This window comes from Gymnoscopelus microlampas (genome assembly GCF_963454915.1).
Source record: "Gymnoscopelus microlampas genome assembly, chromosome: 14".
Classification (NCBI taxonomy): Eukaryota; Metazoa; Chordata; class Actinopteri; order Myctophiformes; family Myctophidae; genus Gymnoscopelus; species Gymnoscopelus microlampas.
In genome coordinates this window covers 18,699,883-18,723,193 of record NC_139951.1, presented here as the reverse complement: position 1 = coordinate 18,723,193, position 23,311 = coordinate 18,699,883, and the positions used below count along the sequence as shown (strand labels likewise).

At 39.6% G+C, this 23,311-nt stretch overlaps 1 protein-coding gene across 1 annotated transcript in view; it reads left to right on the top strand.

The window, feature by feature from the left end:
- Positions 1 to 10,714: 10,714 nt before the first annotated feature.
- Positions 10,715 to 23,311, top strand: part of lrp2b (low density lipoprotein receptor-related protein 2b) — a gene marked incomplete at both ends in the record, with an annotated part of 75,901 nt that continues 63,304 nt past the window's right edge. Inside the window, 10 exons of the mRNA XM_084078221.1 lie at positions 10,715 to 10,807; positions 11,095 to 11,187; positions 11,341 to 11,422; positions 17,445 to 17,549; positions 18,075 to 18,197; positions 19,802 to 19,918; positions 21,028 to 21,138; positions 21,236 to 21,352; positions 22,468 to 22,584; positions 22,864 to 23,007. Coding sequence (XP_083934347.1) covers positions 10,715 to 10,807; positions 11,095 to 11,187; positions 11,341 to 11,422; positions 17,445 to 17,549; positions 18,075 to 18,197; positions 19,802 to 19,918; positions 21,028 to 21,138; positions 21,236 to 21,352; positions 22,468 to 22,584; positions 22,864 to 23,007 — 1,102 coding nt within the window. The remainder of the gene's footprint in view (positions 10,808 to 11,094; positions 11,188 to 11,340; positions 11,423 to 17,444; positions 17,550 to 18,074; positions 18,198 to 19,801; positions 19,919 to 21,027; positions 21,139 to 21,235; positions 21,353 to 22,467; positions 22,585 to 22,863; positions 23,008 to 23,311) is intronic.

Sequence of the window (23,311 nt, the reverse complement as noted above, 5' to 3'; positions counted from 1 at the left end):
GTACCTAGTCTCTCCTAAAACGATCTAGAGATTTATTTTAATGGTAGAACTATGCCCTGAGTGCATCTCTAAACTGACAAACACAATGTTTGTTCTATAACATTACGCCCTTTTTTATAACAGAAAAAAAGATATCCCTGAAGTGGTGGGAAAACGTTTGTGGCATGCCTTTTTTTAATACTTTATATTTTCATCTTTCAGTCAAGGTTTTCCCTGCAGTTTTTACCCTCTCAAAAGAGCCCTATATAAAGAAGTATGAAGATAAAACATCAGTGGAATTCATAAACAAAGCTGAAGAAATTCTTTCAGTGGTAAGTTGTCAAATCTGCCTTATGTCATGTGGTTGTAATACCATTTTTGTTTCTGCTAGATTTAGATGATGCATGAAATCTTTTTTTACAATTTACAATTCAGGCATTTAGCAGACGCTCTTATCCAGAGTGACTTAGCCTACAAGTGTGAGATCAGAGTAAAGGGCATGAACCCTAGTCAACCAACTACAGGGTAATTAGTTACATAAGTAGGGTGAAAAGAGAATTATTGAGTGCTTCAAAGAAATGAGGATATCAGTTAAGCATCAAACAGCATCTGTCTAAACACACTGTGTAGGTAACATTAATTAAGGTAATTGCGATGATGTTGAACTAAACATGCCAGTGCATCTACAGCATCAGGCTTTACAGGCAAATGAATGATAAGTGACGTATTCCATTCTATAATATTTGGTTATTTGAGCAAGCAGCATCACTTGCTAGGGTTACAATAGGATCTTAAAAAGGAACACGCCTTCGGAGCTTGTGAGTGTTCAGGCTCTATTCTTTGAGCCATTAGTCAAAATGTTTACAACAAATACAGACAGGAAAACCTAATTATAGACATTGAGAATAAGACATGGTTATAATAGTTAACAAATCAACTGTGTACCATATCATCTGAATAGTGTGACAATTTATAAAGTTCATAGTAATAGTTACAGTAGTGTGGTTGCCCTAACAGGGCAACCACGCGCTATTTCATGTTTTTTTTCCCCACACTCGTGCCATATGTCAAATTGACCGGCTTCACCGGGCCTCTTCTGCTTGTACTTTGCTAAAAGATTGATTACATACTTTAATTGATATTGATTAATTAGTGCATTAAATTTCCCCTTCCACTTAAATGGGAAAATGAAAAAACTCCCATTCAAGTATTTTTTCTCGGAAACCGTAAGGGCTACAGTTACAAGACTTGGAGGGGAGGTTAATAGTTTATTGCAAAATTATAAAAAAAAAGAATCACACCAGTCGGCCACATGGTGGCTTTATAACAGCCCACTTTACCTTTTGGCCTATAACTCTTGAACCGTAGGTCGTAGAATAAAAAAATATTTTCCCCTGGATTCCTTGGGTCATGACGCAACTCCCCATATAGGCCACGCCCACGCCCATTTCCGTCTGGGTAGATTTTCCGCCATTTTGAATTTTCTTCAAAACACACTTTTATCTCTTCCTCCTACAGATTTTGTCCAAATCTCACAAAAATCGGTACACATGATCTATGGACCCATGCGACAAACATATCTAAGCGGAATTTTGATAGTCTATACCGTTCGGCCGTAATTGGATTCCAAAGTTAGCGGGAGGGGCCCGTTTTACAAAAAATGCCTAAAAACGCGAACGAAACGTCCAGTCAATCCCAAGTTTGAATCACATGTCGAGGATGGTTTACTCAACAAATCCCCAAAAGCATTTCCACTTTGACCATAGGGGGCGCCACAAATGCGCAAAATGTAACCGTTTGACACAAAAACATGATTTTTGGGGGGATCAGTTCTCTCAAAAAGAAAAGCAAGTGATCTCAGGAGTGACACGATGATGTCATTGTCCCGTTACATTTGTGGGAGGGGCCTGTTTCTTTAGTGGGAGGGGCCTATTTCCTCAAATCAAAACGGTACGCGTCACGAACGCGGGATCCGATCGGCACCGAATTCGAATCGCACGTCGCGCGGCCTCTGACGGTAATCCCCCCAGCGTAATCCTCGCGTCCCGGCGGCCGCCCGCGACCGGCGTCGGTGCAACCACACTTTTCAATTTCCCAGAATTGCGACGCGTCTAGTTCATTTAGTGCTTCATAATGCAAATACATTATAAATACAAAGTACATTGGAATATGTGATGCATGTACAGTAGAAATTTGTTTTCATTGGTTTGCATTTTGTAATGTAGGCCTAAAATAATATGACAATTGAAATGAACTAAAGTTGCAGTGACATGATTACTTAGCTAAACTTACTTACTTTCCTTCCAAATGAAAGGTTATTCCAGTGTTTAACAACACACCAGGTTACCTTACATCCATTGTGCTGGAACTCAAGTAAGTTGATTACTCTTATATTTTATATTTCTTGCTGCATATTCTTATATGCTATCATTGTAACTACTTATGGGCGCAGTTAATATAGAATTCATCACCCTATTTTGTAACAGTTAATATTTCAAATTCGATTCCAAGTATAAATAAGTGCATGTGTGCATGCAGATGGATGGATCTGTCTGTCTGTCTGTCTGTCTGTCTGTCTGTCTGTCTGTGTGTCTGTCTGTCTGTCTGTCTGTCTGTCTGTCTGTCTGTCTGCTTACACTGTAGCTGTAATCCTGTAATCCTTAACACAATTCACGAGATCTTTAGATAAAGTGTTACATACTTACACATAATAGTTAGTCACCTGGGGGCGACAGTGGGTCAGGAGGCAGAGTGGCCGATTGGGAATCGGAAGGTTCCTGGTTCGATCCCCGGCTCCTCCGGGAGTCCGGGCTGTGTGTCGAAGTGTCCTTGAGCAAGACACTGAACCATTAACTGATCCCAATAAGCAGGTTGGTGCCTTGCATGGTTTCCTCCACCTTCGGTCTATGAATGTGTGAGAATGGGTGAATATAATACACATTGAAACGTGTATTGGATAAAGGTTCTATATTAATATGGTCAATACTGACTCTCACCATTATTATATCTTAGACCTCTTACAGCAAAAAGCCGTGCCTTTTGGTTACCAAGGGTTGTAAGCACTGGTGTTGATGCAACTGTGGAGAACATCTTTCAAAGCACTTCAAACATCACAGACAGCGAAGTTAACGAATTGAATAACAAAACCACTCAGTCGAATGGTACTATATTGGGGAATGCAGAATATGAAGGTAAGTTACATACACTATTTTGACAGATTCCCTTAGAATACCAAACATTTATCTAATTTGATACAAACAATACAACCTATGTCTATAATATAATATTTGATACAACAATAGACATTATTTCACAATCACTGTCACCATACATAATACTGACCCTGATCAAAAGCCTCAACTCCACACAAAGTGTTAAAGTACGCTTAAAGTTTTGAACTTCAACTTGGACAAATAATGTGTGCTTTAGCTGTATCTGAGAGGAGAGGGTAGAGCAGAGGGACTGGGGAGACTGGGACATGAACAGTTTTTTTGATTGATTGATTGAATACTTAATTAACAGTTTGAAAAAACAGGGCACGGTGGCACAGATTTATACAAAAGAATGCTAAAAGGATAACCCAGATAAGTACTCAGGGCTTGTTTCCATTAACAACTCATTGACTGCCAGAGTTAAACATCCTCTATAGACGAATCCACAGAGCAGCAGTCATAACTGCGGTGCCAAGCGGGCGCCGCTCCGCACCGCGACACCGCAGCTACAGGCAGCGCTCTGTGGATTCGTCTATTAGCTGCCCTTGCCAGCGTTTCCGTGCGTTTTTACTAACCTTTGAAAAATCATACAATATTTTTCTTCACAAAGATCCACCCGCCGATCGCTTTAAAAGACGTAGCCGAGTCTCGTAGAATCGGAGAAAACTTTGTGCCGCCGCCATAATCCAATCCCCAAAGTGGGTTGATTTCGTCAAAAAGCAACAGAAAGCAGAGAAAAATATTTTTTTCTAAATCCTTTAACATTAGATCGGACGGGGCTGGGTTTGTTGTGATCACATTATTTCCGGGTCTACTGTTCTCCAGAAGTCATAGGATCACTCATAGGTTGGCGAACAGCGCCCTTTAGCGTAAAACCATTGAAAACACCACACACACACGTCAATTCGTCAATGGCACTGTGAGCTTCTGGCCAATTCAATGTGTAAGGTCACCAGTTCATGTCCCAGTCTCCCCAGTCCACATGTCGAGGTGTCCCTGAGCAAGACACTTAACCCCTAACTTCTCCCCAGGTGCTGTATTAAATGGCTGGGTTAAGGATGGGTCAAATCAACTTAAATGCCAAAATGACACATTTCACATGTGTGTGTAAATATACAGTGAAAAATACCCCCAAAACAATTCAAGGGGACTAAATCAGAGTGTAATTTATCATGAATATGATTATTGTTATTACATAGTAAAGCATGTTAAGGAAAAATGTACTGATATCTTCTTGTTCTTTTATTTACAGCCAAAGATCTGTGTTCTCTGTCTAGCGATCCATGCGATAATCAAACTGCGAAATGTAATCCGCACCCCGGCACTTTCAACTGCACGTGCAAAACTGGTTACATTAAGATTCCCTTAAGTGAGAGAGTGTGTCAAGGTGAGTCGTGATATTTGAAATGTCTGTGTCATCTGTACAACCATATTGTCTGTTTTATGGTTGTTTTAATCAATTCTCTGTCCTTCCAAGCCTAACATGCTTGTTATTCCTGACTCGTGTCGACGCTTTAAAGTACAAAAAAATATGTTGTTCTTTTTTTGAGTGACACTTCTTTTTTCTTTACCGAAGTATAAATTAGACTTCAAGCTGAAATGAAAAATATGTTTCTCCCCGCTTTTACATCTTATCCATGGTCATAATGGGGACATAGTTAAAAAGAAGCAATCTTGATTGAGAAGCAAGCGTGATTGCATCAGCAGGTGCTAACCAATTTTAACCAATAATATCATGACATCCACCTATCAATCAATTGTCCTTACAGGGCTATAATTCATTACGCTAGACAGAGGGCACCTTCCTGGTTCCTAGTTGATAACTTACACGTTTTATGATTTTTGAAGCTTAAATTAAATTGCCAAAAGTAAAAAGCTAATGCTACTTACGCATGCTTGCGTGTTTGGCGTGATGGTGTGGCATTTTCCCAAAGTCTGTAGTTTCATTTAGTCACTTGTTACCAACTGCCTTTTTGATGACAGGTAAACATTTCAAAACTCATGAATCGGTTACTTACTAACCTATTTATATCACTGTGTCACAGAACAAAACGTGAATGTGGAAATCTCTTAAGCCCATGTTAACCACTAAACCCCACACCTTCGCCAATCTATAATGGTTGAATGTCAACAAACTTCGTGGACCAATGTGATATTTAGCAGTAAAGCGGGAAGTAGGGGTGCGGGGGGGGGGCGGCCGCCCCCCCCCTACACCCAGGTACACGCCCCCCCATCAAAAAAAAGATATATTTTTTTTGATAATAAATCGGTAAAATCAGGCAAAAATATGAATTAAATAACATCACTCTAACCTAACCCTAATCCTAAAGGTCCTTACACACCGGGGCGATTTTTTCGTGCGAATAATGCGTTTTTTTTTAAAACCTTATAAAGTCAATGGCTCCGTACATGGAGCGAAAAAGCGAAAAAGCGAAGCGAAAAAGCGAAGCGAAAAAGCGTCTTTTAATTATTCGGAACGAGTCCGAATTTTGCGTATATTCGCTATATTCGCCGGTATGTAAGGACCTTAACCCTTAAACCGAAATAAAGACACCAAAAACTGGGAAAAAAACAAACCGAACCCGCAGAACCGCTTCGCGCGCGCACGGGGGCTCCTCATGCACGCGCGCTGCACGCGCGTGCATGAGGCGCGCATACCGCACCCCTAACCTAAAAGGTCATCCCGCGGCTATGATATTTAGGCAGGTCTTGTAGCCCAGTCGTTGGGACCCATTTTTGGGTCACACAACCGTTTTTATGTGTTGCAAGTAAATATCTCCCTTTCTTCATATTTTTCTAAATTATTATTTTATTTTTTAAAGAATTACAGAAAATTGTGAAAATAGCAGATCTACAAGCTCACATTGTGTCACATGGTGAGCTATTAGATTGGCTATTTTCACTATATTTGAAACAGGGCTTAAGTTGTTAATTCATAATACATTTTTGGGCCAAGTTTGGGTCTTTTGGGTCTCGAGAGAAAATGTTTGGGAACCACTGACTGATGTAGCCTGCCTATTCAATAAATGCCCAAACTCAGTGCTGATAGCCAGATAAAACACGTGGACAACCACTGTGTGAAATTTGGAAACATAGGGGTAGGCTATGAAACCCCAATTTACGATTTAGGCATTTATCAGTGAAGTAGTGGGACAGTATGTTCCAACCCTGCCCCCCACTTCATCTGTTATAAGACTTGAGGCAAAAGCTGCTTCAGATTTTGCTTGTCACATTTACTACCATTCTAGTAGTAGGTGGTCTCAATTCATCTAAACTTTTGGACAAAACAGGGAAAAAAACTAACTGGGGAATGTTCTTAACTCCAAGTAATAGGAAGCTTTCTTGAGACCCAGTGACAGCATTTTCACACTATGGACATGTAAAATTGTATTTTTCTTCCTTTGGCAGCTTGTCCCAGTGGTCAAAAGGCAGTAGATGGTGCCAGGTGTGAATAGTAAGTGCATAAAATAATATATATCTGTTATTAGATTTTTTTCAGCCATATTAGACTTTCCATATTAGAATTACACTCTCTACCAAGTAAGTCATATACTGTGTATTATGGGGAGAGAATCAGGTAGAGAGTCAGATTTTATATATATATACTGTATATATAAAGTATACTGTACAGAGAGATTATTGATTTGTAATGATATGATTTATATTAGTAAAATGTTTAATTGGTGTGTAAGAGATATGCTTTTGTTAAAAAATAAGTTGTATTTTCTTAAACAGCACTATATTCTGATAGTTAGCATTACATAATAGCTTGGGGAACCAAATATAACATTGCCATTTCTCCATTGACCTCAATGGCCGCCATGTTCTATTCGGTTTTGAATGGTACGTTCTCATTCTCAATAGAGTGTTTGTACATTATCTTCTCAGCTCTGTAACAGAATTTTGTTTCACATTTATCAGCTTCAATTTTATAGTGTTCCAGTTTCAATTCGGTCTGCTCATTTCTTTCTTTCACATCATGTGTGTATACACACGAACGCACGCACGCACATACACACACGCACGCACACGCACACACACACACACACACACACACACACACACACACACACACACACACACACACACACACACACACCCTTTAACTATTTATTCCTGTCTTCTAGTTGTTCATTTGGGTATTCTGGTTTGAACTGCAATGAACGTAAGTATGCAATGTGTGAAAACAGATTTGTGTAGGTTACAGTTCTAATACTTCTGCTTTATCTCTTATCTGGTGCATCAGAACTGTAATATGATCTGTCCTCTGTCAGTAGCAATGTTTCCTGTGTGTGTTTATCTGTTTGGTCTATTGTCTTGTTACACACATGGTCAATTGGTCAGGTTAAAGCAGGCTGTAAATGTGAAAGATGTTCAAGACCATGTTGTCTTTGTTGCCTTGACCACTTAAACCCCAGCATCCGTATTGTGGGGAAAGCTTTCGCAGAAAATTGTGCGTTGTGAGCTTGTCGATCAGCAATTTCTCGCAAAAGCTTTCCACACAATAACAGAAAACAGAAAAGTCACTTGCATAGAACCCTGAGGGACTCATGCAGGTGGTATTCATCTTAGCAAAGATTGCAGATGCATTCACATTTATAATGAATAACAAATGTTCATGAACTAACAATAATGTCCATCCATCCATGTCTCTGAATGTTTTAGATTGGAAACTGGCACTGACGATTGCTTGCCCTGTCCTTGGGGGACTGCTGCTCATAATGTTCGTCCTTATGCCTTTTGTGGCACGCAAGTGAGTTCCGCACTCATCTAATCAGTCATTACTGCTTCTGCATTTCTGATTTCCTCTATCTTGCTGGTTCACATATACTGTACACATTTATAGATCTCTTAAAAAGACTATAAAAGTACGCTCTTCGGAGCGTAGATCTCCGTCAGGCCTGGCTGCCTTTCGATTTGGTTTTGTGGTGCCCCCTATGGGCAGAAGTGAAAGCACAATTCCAATAAAAGCTGAAGGCTTAATATCCAAAAACACACATAAGTCGGCCTCCTGGTGTCGCTATAAAAGGCAAATGTGAAAGATGCAGGGCAAAGGCTTTTCCTTGGCCTTTCCTTGGCATACAAAGTTTTACACAGATCGGTGCAGTTATAGGTAAAAACACCAATCGGCAAGTTATAGCGCCACCATGAGGCCGATTAAAAGAAATTCAAGTGGCATTTCTTCCTCGGCCTATAGTGGGAATGTGCGTGCAAAATTTCACAGAAATTGCATGCTGTGTTCATGATTTGAGGCATTTTGTTCAAAATGGAGTACTCCTGCAAACTTTGGAAGGCAATTTTGGCCAATCAGGATGGAATATGAAAAATCTGAAAGACCTGTTTTGTTTTATGACTATAGAGATATTGTGTACCGATTTGCGTGATGTTTGGACAAAATATGTTGCGAGAGTAGAGAGTACTGTCAAGAAAGGTGTTTTGCACAAATCGGCATCCTGGTGGCTCTATAACAGGCCCATGTGAATAATTTGGGCCAGAGGTTCTGCTCTGGCATCAAGGGAGTGTGTGTGCACAGTTTCGCTGCGAGCAAGCCAACAGTGCCGGAGATACACAGACAGATGACAGAATGACACACACACGGACGGACGAACAGGGGGTAAAACACACTCTCTCGCCATGCCTTTCGGCCTGGCAGAGACAATTAGGGTTGCGTTCATGATGCGTTTAGTTTTAAAGAAATCACCCACACATTTTGAAGGCAATTACAAGCTAACGGTTCATCAAAACCATGAAACCAGGAATCTAGGGGGAACTTTTGGTATTGTACCGTTCATGAGTTTTAGATAGCGTCACTATGAGGCAGATTTGCTGAAAACGTTGGGGTGGAGGTTCTTCTTTGGCCTACAGGGAGTGTGCATTGATTATAACCACTAATTTACAACGTCATGGTTAAAGGGGAACTGCAGATTTCAACCCATTTTCATGAGTTCTGCCGGGAATTGTCCAGCACATTAAAGGGGAAATCCACCCATTTTCAATATTTAACTATGTCATTAATATAGCATAAAGGAGTTGTGTGGAAATAAGAAAAAAGTTCCCCCCTTTCTGTGTTGCCTTGAACTGGAGGATTGATTGTGGGTTTAACATTGCAAATTACAACGTGATGACTCATCATGTTGTAATTTGCAATGTTAAACCCACTCCTTTATGCTATATTAATGACATAGTTAAATATTGAAAATGGGTGGATTTCCCCTTTAAGCTCTTAACACCTTGTTTAATGGCAGTTGGTTTGAATGAAAGTACAGCTCTAAATGTTTTATTAAAACACTTAAAGGACGACTTCACCCATTTTCAACCTATCTTCAAATAATCGGTCCTCACTCATGCTTATTATAATATGGTACCATTTTTGTCTACCTCGTCTGTGTCTCAGAGGAGGGCTGTGGACAGTTCAGAAACCTGCCTACCAGTGACATCATCGATGGGGAATCCAAGCTAATAGAAATTGCAGGCTTTCTATTCCTGGAAAGTTAGTATGCTATAATGGAAGCCATTGTTCTCACGTCAAAAATCGAAATAACATTTTTTAAATCTTGTTTCATCTTGTCCTGCCTAATGATGATGTCACTGGTAGGCGGGTTTCTGAAGAGTCCTCAGCCCTCCTATGCGACACAGACCGAGTAGAATTTTTCTCTGGAGAATATGAATATTTGTTCAACTTTACATTGGTTCAATGTATGACTTGTTGATTGATATTAATCTACTCCCTAGACCCTTATTGAAGAAATCCAAGAGGAGTACAGATGCCAACTCCTTAAAGTCTAACAATGTCTCGGATCATGGCACCAACCTGGAGATGGACCCAAGCAACAGCATGCAAAACCATTTCCCCACAGGCACTAACTTGGTGAGTGTGTGTCTGAGTGAGGACCTACTGTATGCACTCGGGTGTGTGTGTGTGTGTGTGTGTGTGTGTGTGTGTGTGTGTGTGTGTGTGTGTGTGTGTGTGTGTGTGTGTGTGTGTGTGTGTGTGTGTGTGTGTGTGTGTGTGTGCTTCTGAAGAGTCGACTTCACGCGCGCGTGCGTGCGTGCGTGCGTGAGTGTGTGTGAATTAGGGCCTATGCTCATGGGTGAGTGTGTGTATTTGTGTGAATGAGGGCCTATGCTCATGGGTGAGTGTACGTGTCTGATTTGATCTCTTTGTCAATGGAATCAAGGCATTTCCCAGACTCCCACGGGCCACAGCTTCGAATCGTGACACCAACCTGGAGATGACCGCAAGCAACAGCAGGCAAATCCCTGTTCCCACAGGCAGTAACTTGGTGAGTGTGTCTGAGTGAGGACCTATGCACGTGGGTGAGTGGTTGGTTGTGTTGTGTGTGTGTCTGTCTCAGTTAATGTAGAGCCTATTGCGCGCGCGCGTGCGCGCGTGCGCGCGTGCGTGCGTGCGTGCGTGCGTGTGTGAATGAGGGCCTATGCTTGTGGGTGAATGTACAGTATGTGTCTGATTTCATCTCTTTGTCAATGGAATCAAGGCATTAGCAGGTGCTGGACTACTCAGGATGCCACGGGCCACAGCTAAGAATTGTGACACCAACCAGGAGATGACCGCAAGCAACAGCAGGCAAAACCTTGTCCCCACAGGCAGTAACTTGGTGAGTGTGTGTCTGAGTGAGGACCTATGCACATGGGTGAGTGGTTGTGTCTGGCTCAGTTATTGTAGAGCCCATTGCGTGTGTGTGTGTGTGTGTGTGTGTGTGTGTGTGTGTGTGTGTGTGTGTGTGTGTGTGGGTGGGTGGGTGGGTGGGCGGGCGGGCGGGCGGGCGTGTGCATGCGTGAATGAGGGCCTATGCCCATGGGCGAGTGTGTGTGTGTTTGTGGATGAGGGCCTATGCTTGTGGGTGAGTGTACGTGTCTGATTTGATCTCTTTGTCAATGGAAGGCATATCCCAGGATCCCACGGGCCACAGCTACGAATCGTGACACCAACCTGGAGATGACCGCAAGCAACCATGTCCCCACAGGCGGTAACGCGGTGAGTAGAACCAGGCTCAGTCAAATCTACGTACATGCACATTATGCACAATGTACAATTATGGATGTATTAAAGAAACGGTTCATTACACTAAAATAAAATGTATTGTAATTAGTCAAACAATTACTTAAGATATAATGTTTTGCATTGTAGCGGATGTACGAAATGAGGAGCCCATACACGCAGAATGGCAGCCAGACGACACTGTATGCTCCAAATCGTGAGCAGAGCCATGGTCAGACCAACCCTCTCTACATACACGATGATGGAAGGAGACTCAATTAATAGGTTTACACAAACACTGAACCGAAGCATGACACATTTACCCATCAAAAAACAAATTAATTCTTAGTTTTCTTTTTAGTTTTTTTTTGTACTGCCGTACTGTTTTCAAACTGCTAATAAAGTATTCAATCAAATCAATTCCACATCAGACATTTTGACAGGTACAGTAAACACAGCTGAAGGTAATAACTTTATCTTTGAGTCTGTTTCAGTTAAGTGTTTGTGCCAGATCCTGTATAGTTGACATCATGCTGGCACTACATGACACAACCACAATTAAAGACATAGTATCAGACTGGTAGGACCTGGCAAATGTTTTAACTGATGTTATTTATTTTATTTATATTTGTTAGACTATTAAGATGCTTTTGTGGTTTGTTTTCTTTTTATTCTTGTAATGCATATGTGTTTCATTGTACCTCTCTCATATGTAGATACTAATAAACCTAAGACTACAACCTAGAACATACAGTAAATCAAAATGTATACTTTCAGCTGCTTTTGCTCATCAAATTGTATGCTGTGAAAACACAGTGAATGTCACCTTCATTGTCTCCGCCAGGCCGAACGGAATGGCGAGAGTATGTTTTGCACCCTGTCCGTCCGTCCGTGTGTCCGTCCGTCCGCGTGTCTTGATAATTTTTGCACCTAGGCTACTACAGGTCTATGCTTTGAATCAGAATCAGAATCAGAATCAGAATCAGTTTTATTGTCACATCACAGGTTTACAAGGTAAAAAGTGGGTGAAATTCGTTTTTGTACATCACTCCCATCGCAACGTTAAATTCCGTAGAAAGAAGAGTGGGGAGAGAGAAGAAGAAGAAGAAGAGGGGTAGGGGGCAAATGGGAAGAGATCGAACAAGAGAACAATAGAAGGCCAAAAACAAGTTATCTACATATTTACAAAGTACCTGAGATAAGAAACAAACTAAGGTGCCTGAGCATAGCAGCAATGTATGTATACTGTGCATGATATACTTATAGACGCTAAGGTGCTTGACCAAAGCATGAGCTGAAAATATTTAAATACAGATTCATTATGACATAACAGTATACATTATGAATCTATACAGATGCATTTCTTTTAGAAGGCATTCATAACATTTTCCTCTGAGACTCATGATGAGTTTATTATGAGGCATAACTTCAGTTTATGATGAGGCATAACAGGTTTTTGTCTAATTCTGAAGTACTTTTGTTTCAGTGGCTCAATTTGAATTTTCCCTTTATCAATGTATGATTGTGGGTCATCAAAGGTCTGTTATGATCTGTCTTCATGGTGTGTTCTATTATTTCTGTGCGTGCGTGCGTGTGTGTTTGGAATGAATTTATTGCTGTTTCTTGCAATAAATACATGAAATGGAAGTGGTTGAATGCAGTTTAATTAACTGGTTATCCCTGAGTCATTGGAATAGTTAAAAACAAAACAGAATGCAGTTCAAGTTCAAGTATGGGGCTCTACCTATAATTGATTGTTGATTTGATGTGTTGTATTTCTGCTCGGCCACCCCCCAACTGAACGCCCTCCCTGTCCACCTGAGAGCACCACAGTCGGTTGATTCCTTTAAGAGAGGACTAAAGACCTACCTTTTTAACAAAACACTTGTTTAGCTACACTGGTTTTACCTCTAGGCTTTATGCCCCCATGTTTTAATTGTTTTGTTTCCTTTTCTCAGATGTTTTTAATGGTGTGATGTTTCATTTTATGCAACTGCCTATTGTAGCACTTTGAGATTTTTACAAATGTAAAGCGCATTATAAACAAAATCCATTATTATCATTATTGTATACCGTGTACATTGGTATTTTCTCGATTAAACTTAAATTAGATGATCAAAGAGAAATCTTCAGCAGCTTATCACTTTACAGTGGTTAAAAAGCAATACATAATGATGGTTGTTGGTTCAAATTCACTTGTTGAAACATTTTCATGTATGCATATTTGAGTATTTTACACTACCTCTGAGCAACTGCACATATTCTAACATTACTTCTTCAAACAATGCTATGTCACTCTTAATGAAAGGGTTGTGTGGTGGTCACAGGTGAACTCCAGGAAGCAGGACATTTATTTTGTGAGGTGGTCACATGTTAACTTCAGGAAGTAGGATATAATTAGGTTGATTGAGAGCATGTAGTGAGAGCTAAGAAATCCCCTTTGATTGTTTGTTTCTCCTGTTGTGGCACTGTCAGTAAGTAAATAGTTTGTTAAACACCTGAGTAATGATCCAGTGATTATACATAGATAAATTGTTGTAATTTGACTTGAAATTTTGAATTTCTGCTGCAAACTCATTTGGATTAGACTACTTACACCTTCCTATAAACTGTGAATAGGGGTAGATGACCTGTAGGCTATATTTAGTAACCTGTTGGAAGGGATACAGTTACTTAAAAAATGATAATATTATAGTTATCATATTGCTCATACAACAGTTAAATATAATTGCTTGCAATACATTTGTACTGAAATGTTGTAAACTAGTTAAAAGAAGGTATAACAATGCTACTATTGTGAAACCTTTGTTACACTGAATGACAAAAGTGTTACACTGAATGATGGAACCACTCACATAAACATATGTAACAGGCAATTCATTGGTCACCTATGTAAAGTAATTACCTTTACCTATAGAGATTATAGTTTTTAATTACTTTTTAGATAGAATATATCACCCATTTGTTATTATGCCCAGACAATGATCCAGACAAAGTAACCTTCAAAAGAACGGACCGCACAGTCCTCAAATGCAGGATGACTTGCTTTATTGATGCAGTATGCACAGCGCATTTTGATTAATGCTTTCTCAGGTGCTATACAGCAGGTGTGAGTGATCACCATTTATAGTGATATCTCAAGATACTCCACCCCCACATACCTAGGCCATCATTCCATCAATGATTCAATCAAATCAAGTTCTTATAGTTATGCAACAAGCGTACAAAAAAAAGGATATGCCAGGATCTAAGAACATTGTTAAGATAATATTATTGTGCCAGTTTAACCATTTTCAGTCCTATTTTGGGCATGTCATTGTCAAACATTTTAAAAGATGTTCCCAAATTTTGAAAATAATGATATTATGATTAAATAATAATCTAAAAGCTTACAAACGTGATGTAACACGTTGTGAGCTTTTAGTTCTACCGTATTTTAGCTATTGTCTGTTTACTTTTCAAAGCAGTAGCCCAAGTATACAAAGAACAAAGAATTTGGCAGTGAATCACTGAATTGAATCATTGGATCTACTGGTGCAAACACTACATTATGAAACCAGCAGTACCTGAGAATAATTGGTATTACATTTTATAAGTGTATTTCTAGTATGTCTTTACTAAAGAAGAAGAAGAATTTTCGGGAGCATTTCGTCTCATATTCATGTGTCCCTGAAATCATTTCCACATTTAAGTAAGGTGTTTATGCATAGTTAAACAAGATGAAATGTGATCTTAAAGTGGCACTAACTTTTTTTTTAATGAATACAATTAATGTTGTCCAATCTGTATGGTAGAGTATGTTAATACAATATAACTTATACAATTTGGGTTGTTGTATTTTGTCTCCCTGCTCATCTATTGAGACATTTAGATCATGTAAAAGGTTTTGTCTCACCTAGACACTGGATCTGACAAGTATTTTGACCTGAAGGTCAGTAGTGCACATAGTTATTTAGAGGTTGTTGAGAAAGAAAATTGTGGTTATAGTTAAAACTAAAAAATGGCAGTTCCCAAAGGAATTTGTCATGGTTAGAGGGTGGTGATTATGGCGAGTAATCCCGGGATTCCAATTACTTTGTGTTCAATTCTAGTTCATGTGCCAGCCCAGCCCCTGTCTTTCACCCACCCACATGCACAGTAAATGATTAATTGTTCATTTAATAGTGCCTTTTTTTTCTTCTTCTTCTTCATAGTGAAACACTTTTATCCTGGTGTCACTATTTTGGGCATGTCATAAGCACAATTCTTGCTTGTAGATCATCTATTTTGTTTTGGTGGTATTTGGAGAACAGGGTATATTTTCTGTAGAACCCTTTTTACAGTCTATGGGTAGAACAAGGTATTTAATGTTAGATTAAAATAATGTGTTTAGGGGTGCAACAGGTAATCTATTCTATGAAAAAATAAATAAATAATTAAATTATACATTTTGGGGGGGAGATTCTTTTGCTTGTTGTATGTTGTATGTTGGACCGGAGGTGGGGGGGTAGATGTAAGGGCACCCCAAAAAAAATAAAAATAAAATGTACTTTTCAAATCAATAAATACATATTAAAAAGATTACTATGAATAGTATGAGCTAGGTTTCCTTTTCAGAGGAAGAGTTACATTCCTTTATGACCAGTGGTGATTTCTTGCTGATGTAGCATACATCCCGACTGGTAAAAGTTAATCTTAGATGAAGTTTATGTAAAAGACAAGACCCATAAAAAGCTGTATTCTTGTGTTTCATGCATAATTGGACTTAAGGGTAGACTTCTTGCTCCTGAAGGCATCATCATTCATTGAGTTCTTGTGGATGTAAAGGGACTCATGGTGCATATTTAGCATGATTGTATGCATTTTGTCAGACTAAACCCCGGGCATTCATTGAGGAGAAAGCTTGGACATTCAGTAATGGACCTTATAGGTCTTAATATTTTATCTATTCTATTACTCTCCCAAGGGATTCATCTTGTTCAAGGTTTGTAGGCTTTTTAAACAATGTTATATGGATTAGTCTTTATAATGTTGTGTATTGCACAATTGGTTTTGCATAATTTGTTTATGAATTTATCATTGTTGTGTTCTAATCAGATTTTTTTTTCAATCCTAAATTCGATGTAAAACTATGACACCTGCTCCGATAAAATGATTACTGATATAACTGTACAACTCATATTATTACATATCTTTATGACTACCTCGTTTATTGTATTATTTTGGTAGTGACATTTTTCATTGCTTATACAGTATGCGTTGCTCATTAGTGAACCACATATGTGTTATGCTTTTAAACAAGCAACACATTTTAAATATATTATTTTACTTCTAACCTCACTTATTATTTAAGTTTCAATATAAATATATTAAGTGCAGTTTTCCCTGATCTCTTTATTGAATGAGCAGTTGTTCTCAAACATGTCAAGGACCAAATTGATGCGTATTAGGGCGTGGACGCCCCCATTTGAAAAGATTTTGTGCCAGAGGGGGACCCACACATAACAGAAGATGTTTATTGTTAGATTACTGTAGATTCAGTACAGAATTCAACTGTCTATACAGGGGAGATAACACGAAACATATGATGTAAATAGTATTTCTTATTCATCACATTCTCTTATTTGGCTAACTTCTAGCCAGGGAAATAATAGTGAAATTAAACAGTTCCTCATTTAACTGGGGACACCCTGGAACCCAGGATCCCACTTTCAGAACCACTGACCCAATAGAGGCCATTATGTCTACTTCGGCTGATTGGTGCAAGGTCAAAGCATGAGCTGTTCTTTCATGGTCAAGAATTAACTATAGTTTAAAGGCTCAGTCACATGTATAAGGTTCAAATGTTGAACACCTCAGACAAAACCAGTCGCTACTACTGTCATAAACATGATAAATCATTTCTCAAGGAAGTAATAAAGCAATATTTTCAATTCAGTGACAATGAATGTCAGCAATTAATACACTCAGTATGTAGTGTGGCTACTGTGTGTCTTTCTAAGGTGATCTGTGAACTCTCTGCCCCATTTACTTTATTCAAGAAAGTCTATCAATCTATCTACACAGTAAAATCCACTTTAACCTTATACAGTGGCGATTTGAAAATAGCTGATCAGAGAGTTCAGCCATTTTATAAAACTGGCGCTGGCACAAAATATTTTCAGATGTCTGCAGGACAATTCATAAAGTTGGGGGTCCTTGACATGAAAATGTTTGAGAACTACTGCTTTACTTTACCGTACGCTCATACATCCATGCATCCATTCTCCAAAAAGGGTGTGATGATGGGGAGTTTCAGTGCACCAGTGGACAGTGCATTGACATCGACTGGCGATGTGATGGGACTAAAGACTGCACAGACGACTCTGATGAACTCAACTGTCGTGAGTATTCCCACCGCCATTGGCTGCCTGGTCTCCAATGATCTAATGTTTAATTAATGATCCATTTTATAATGGCGTCACGGTCACCCACCCAAATGCTGTGCCCCAAGTGTTGTAACAGTGCCTGGACATGATGTTAGTATGTCGCAGGCACTAAACCACAATCCTTGATGCTGAGTGCCAAGCAGGGAGGCATTGGGTACCATTTATATAGTCTTTGGTATGACTCTGCCGGGGAATGAACCCCGCCCTCCCAATCTCATGGTGGACATTAACCACAAGGCCCTTGAGCTGGTATAGCTGGTATATTAAGTATAAACCATGCTTAATTCAAAGCAACACAGACCATAACAAATTCATAAATCCCTATAACAGTTATTGTAGTAGCCTAACTACTGTAACCTGAGATCTAAGGCATTTTGTCCCTAAATCTTAAAAAGGACTTAAAAAACCGTCAAACCCTCAAATGTTCAGGATCAACGTAAAGACTATAAACTGTTTTCAATGTGTTTTCTGTGGCAGTGCCTCCATCGTGTACCTCGCAGCAGTTTAAGTGTGTGACGAGCGGTGAGTGCATCTCCTTGGACTTTGTCTGTGATGGGGAGGAAGACTGCATTGACGGCTCAGACGAACAGAGGACCTGTGGTAAAAAGAAAATTCTATTATTTATTTTTTTAGATAACAAAAAACAAAGCTTAAGACAGTGAGTAACAATACCCATTGTTATAAATAACTGTGATTTGTTTAAGAACATTCTCATCTGCAAACTACAGCAAATAGTCGGCTCTTTATTGTGCCATTTCACATCCTAACTTGTTTTGAGCATGACCTACGACTAGCACCTATGACCTATAAAGTTAACACTTCTTATGTACTACTGCACTTTTTATGTTGTATTTGCGATGCAACAAGCTGCTTGCTGTCTTCTTCTTGTCTTTATGTTTGTGATGCTCAAGTCAGTTAATCCAGCTCAACCATGTTTTATCTCCAGCAGGTTAGACTACTATAATAGTCTTCTCTCAGGTCACCCCAAAAAAGCTATCAGACAGAGGTTCAGCTCTTAAAAAATGCAGCTCTGATAAAGTTCTAACTTACGAAAGCTGAATTCCACAAATTCTCATACATCCAGGTTGAAAAGCTTTATGTTCTCCACTGACTTTTACAAAGAAATATCAGCTTACACTTGTTTCTTTTGAATATTGTTATTATGTTATTTTGGTCTATATATTATATATATATGTTATTATAATTGTTTTCCTATTCCTATGTTTTATGCTTTTTAAATGCCTTTTAAATGTCTTTGAATTGCCAAAATCAAGCCATTTCTCTCCATCCAAGACCTTGAGATAGTCATCCACACCCTCATAACACCCTGTTTGGATTATTACAATTCCCTACACTGGGATTAGCCAGTCATTCATATCCTGCCTGGTCCAAAACACAGCAGCCAAACTACTGGTACCAGGAAGAGAATATGCTATCCTGGCCTCTCACCACCGGCTGCTAGCATTGTTTAGAATCCATTTTAAGATTATCCTATTAATTTACAAAGGTTTAAATTGTCTTGGCCCCTCTTACATTGCTGACCTTTTAACCTCTCCTACTACTTCTAGGTCCCTCAGGTTAGCTGACTTGTGGCTGCTAGCTGCCCCGAGAATAAGCTCAAGCTCAGGGCAGGGTGACCGCGCCTTTGCTGGCACAAACTATAAAGAAAAACATCACATGGATGCAACTGGGACTTATCATCAATGTTGTAGCCTGGGGTCAACGGGTGTTTCTGGTCTCGCAACATACACCCTCGCCCAGCCGGGGTTGATCAAGCCCCCGACTTACGTCCCAGTAGCTACCCACGGTCAGTCCTCTTAGGGCAAGACAGGGCCACTCAATCCGCTTCTCCGGAACTACTCTGCCGGGGCTGGGGGAGAGGAGAGGCTCTGGCAAGTGGAGGGACTAGGCTCTGTGGATGGCCTCCTGGCCGGGCCCCTCTCACCAGGTCCAGGACCTGAGTGTTGCACCAGACTCCCCCGTTCCAAACATTTCAAACTATGGTTGATTTGGCTGTATTTTATAGTTTTTATTTATTTATAATGGTTTATTAGTTTTATTGCTGATTGTCCATTTGTGCTGTATGACTCATTGTTTATGTTGTTATGTTCAGCATTTTGAACAACAGGAGTTGTTTTTTAAATGTGCTTTATTTGTATTTGATTTGATAAAAAATAAACATATTCCTCATCTTCCTGATTCAGGAGGACGGACATGCAGTCCAGACCAGTTCACTTGTCAAGAGGGCCAGTGCATTCCCAACCAGTACAAATGTGACCATGTGAATGACTGCCTGGACAGCTCAGATGAGAGCAACTGCAGTAAGACATTAAGAACCATTGATGATCAATTTGTTTATGAATTCACACAGTACAAAGATTTTGAAGGTTTGCACACAAAATGATCAATTGAGGGTTCCAATAAACCGTCTGTACTGTGATATTCCCGTCAGATTTGTTTTTATTAGGCTATTTATTTTTTAATTAATTGTTTTATTACAATATCAGACTGACAATCCCACATATCATTATATCTATAATGTCCAAATTATAATAGATGTCACTCTGAGTGGGATGAGACCTTGCCCAAATTTGAGATATAGGCTATGTCGTAGACAAGTGACATCACAGACATACTGTAGATGACTAACATCACAGGCTGGCCACATGAAATCCAAGATCTACATTGAATACATTCCAATGTTCCCGTGTGGATCCTGAGATCCGCATGATTCGATTTTTACAAAGTAGGCCTATATTATTTATTGTATAAATAGAATACTATTGATGAACCAATGTACAGAGTAAAACGCTGGCCATTGTGAAATAAGTGTGACCAGAATATCTAGCATTACTCTTCTTTAAAGCAATGTTAACCAAAACCGCAATCTATATTATGCAAACTGAACTCAAAGTCAAACAGTGCTGCTTCTATTTTTTTCATACTCAAGCAAGATTATTAACTTTTACCAAATGACAAACATGCTATCAGAAATGGTTTTACAACCTCTTTTGTTCGAATAAACATTCCTGTCCTGTGTCCTTGTGTCCTTAACACCAGAGACAGATACTTTGTTCATCCTTGTCTTTCAGTCTTTTTAAAGAGATAACAAAGCAGTAGACTTTCCCCTTTAACTTTTTACAAGAATTCAGCTTTGAACATAATGTTTTGTATTGTATTGCAGTGCACCCCTCACCCCAGCAGGAGATGACAGTGAGCAACATAATAATCGCTTGATTCGCTTACAATGTGTTGTTGTTGATTCGATTTTTACATTGATCATGTGTTATATTTTTGTCCAAGTAGTTAAAGATTAGTAATGTTTTGCTATTATTTAAGCTACTCTGTAACTGTATGCAGTTACAGAGTAGCCTCAATTGAATGTCTGAACTGCCTTTAAGTCAGTTTGTGTCAATCTGATCTTGTCCAGGATACCCAAGTTGCACAGAGAAGACGTGTGCCAATGGGGCCTGTTACAACAATTCTCAACACTGCAATGGACTGCAGGACTGCCGAGATGGTTCTGATGAATCCAACTGCAGTGAGTAGATACACATCAGACTACAAGGACAGGAAATAATACAAAGAACAACAAAACAAAAGTAGTGCTTGTGCGTGTGTGTGTTTGTTTTCAACAGCGAGCCAGCACTGCCCCCTGCACCAGTTCCAATGTGCGAATGGCTACTGTATACCTCTGTCCTTTGTGTGCGACCACTGGAACGACTGTGGAGACAACAGTGATGAACAAGGCTGTGGTAAGACGACATGGAACAACCATTCAACTGTTTAATCCTTTATTTGTTTAGCTATATTTCATTTTGTTTGAATCGATAAGTCTTTGCTGAGCTAATGAAGTTTTAAAGCCCCCTATTATTAGAAATCTGAACGTTTATGTACATGTTAGAGTTGTATGTCAAACAATCGAAAACCAGGAACAAAATCGGTTCCATGACTGTCATGTTTCAGAGCTATAGACCAATTATTTGTTTACTAACATTGAGACTGGACTGGACGCACAGGTGATTGTTTCACGCAATCAATTCCCAACCTGTTGTTTCGGGGTGCGCTGGTTTCAGTACACCCCAACCCCCTCTTGTGTGTTGGCTAGTGAGGCGCGTCCTAACGAGACCTGATAGAATGGGTTTCATTGCGCGCATACTGGTTGCACGCATACTGGTTCTTATCAGTGTGACGTCGTCTGTTAAGGGGTTCCACATACATACCTGTCAGTAGTCCCAATAATAAGTTTATAATAGTTTTATTTGTAAGTAAAATGTATAAGACATTGTTTAAATTGAATAAAATAAATTAAAACAGAATAATATAAACAATACTATAAAACAAAGTCCCTCTAGCAGCCCCATGCTGCTCCATACACCAAACTAGAAATTGCGTGTTTGGAGCAGAAAGGGTGGTATTACAGGAAAAGAAAAGACCCAAGCTCACCATAATCAGTATGGTTCATTCAGGAAGCTGCCTATTGGATTAGGGGACGTTTGAAAAGTATATAGTTTGACCCTTTTGAGGGTGCTGCTAAAGGATAGGTTATGGAATCATTCAAATAGTTAGGGTTCATCAGCAGGTTTCATGGCAATTGGCCCAACAGATTTTGAGATATCTTGTGTAGTGGAAAGTTTGGCCTAAGGGCGGTGCTAGAGGAAAGGAGGAAGTAGTTTTCGAGATATGTTGTTTGGGACCAAAGTAAGTGGTGGACAGACGAAGGCCAGACGGACTGCTCGTCATCAGTCACCAACCATAATCAAAAAAAGCCTCACCGCTATCTGTGCTAAAAAGATCACATTAAATATGAATAGTATCAATTAAATGCTCATTTTGTTTTGAATGTTATCGGTATCCATTTTGTCCTCAGTGTACCAGAGCTGCAGTGGCAGCGAGTTCACCTGCTCCAGTGGTCGCTGTATCCCCCAGGTCTGGGTGTGTGACCAGTTCAATGACTGTGGTGACTACAGTGATGAGAAAGGATGTGGTAAGAGAGACTGGCTTTCTGAAGACTACAGGTTTTCAGAACTGACAACACATGCTGTACAAACCATGTTTGTCTGAATCTCACCAGCCTGTATATTGTCGCTAAACCGTAACTTTTCTGGCAATGGGGGAAAAAAACTGTTCCAATGGAATCATTGTAGTTATTATTTAGACTGGAAAACATTAAATACAAGGATGTTTATGAAACACTTGAGAATGTTCAATGACTGTTCAAGGAATCAGTGAGGTAGAATGTTGGATTGTGACCCGAATTTTTCAGATAGCAACTCCCGAGACTGTTACCCTGGTGAGTGGGGGTGTCCGGGATCCTCCGTGTGTATACCAATGGGGAAGGTGTGTGACAGCAAACCCGACTGTCCCGGAGGAACAGATGAAACCAACTCTACAGCACAGCAAACCTGCAGTAAGTTGTGTGTGCATATTCGAGGATCAAAGGCCCGATTATGTAATCGGATACAAATGTTGCTACTAGTGGTACTTGTACAGTAAAATCCTCAGTGAAACGTTTCAAGATTAAACTTTATTGTCACATCACAGATTTAGAGGTGTTAAAAAGTGGATGAAATTGTGTCATCCATGCCTCATTTGCGGTTTGAAGAAAGGGGTGAAGAATAGAGAAAGAAAGAAACAAGGAAAACAGGGTATACATGTCAAATATCCTAAAATAATATGACCAGTGTCAAATATACAGTATACATAAGGTGCAT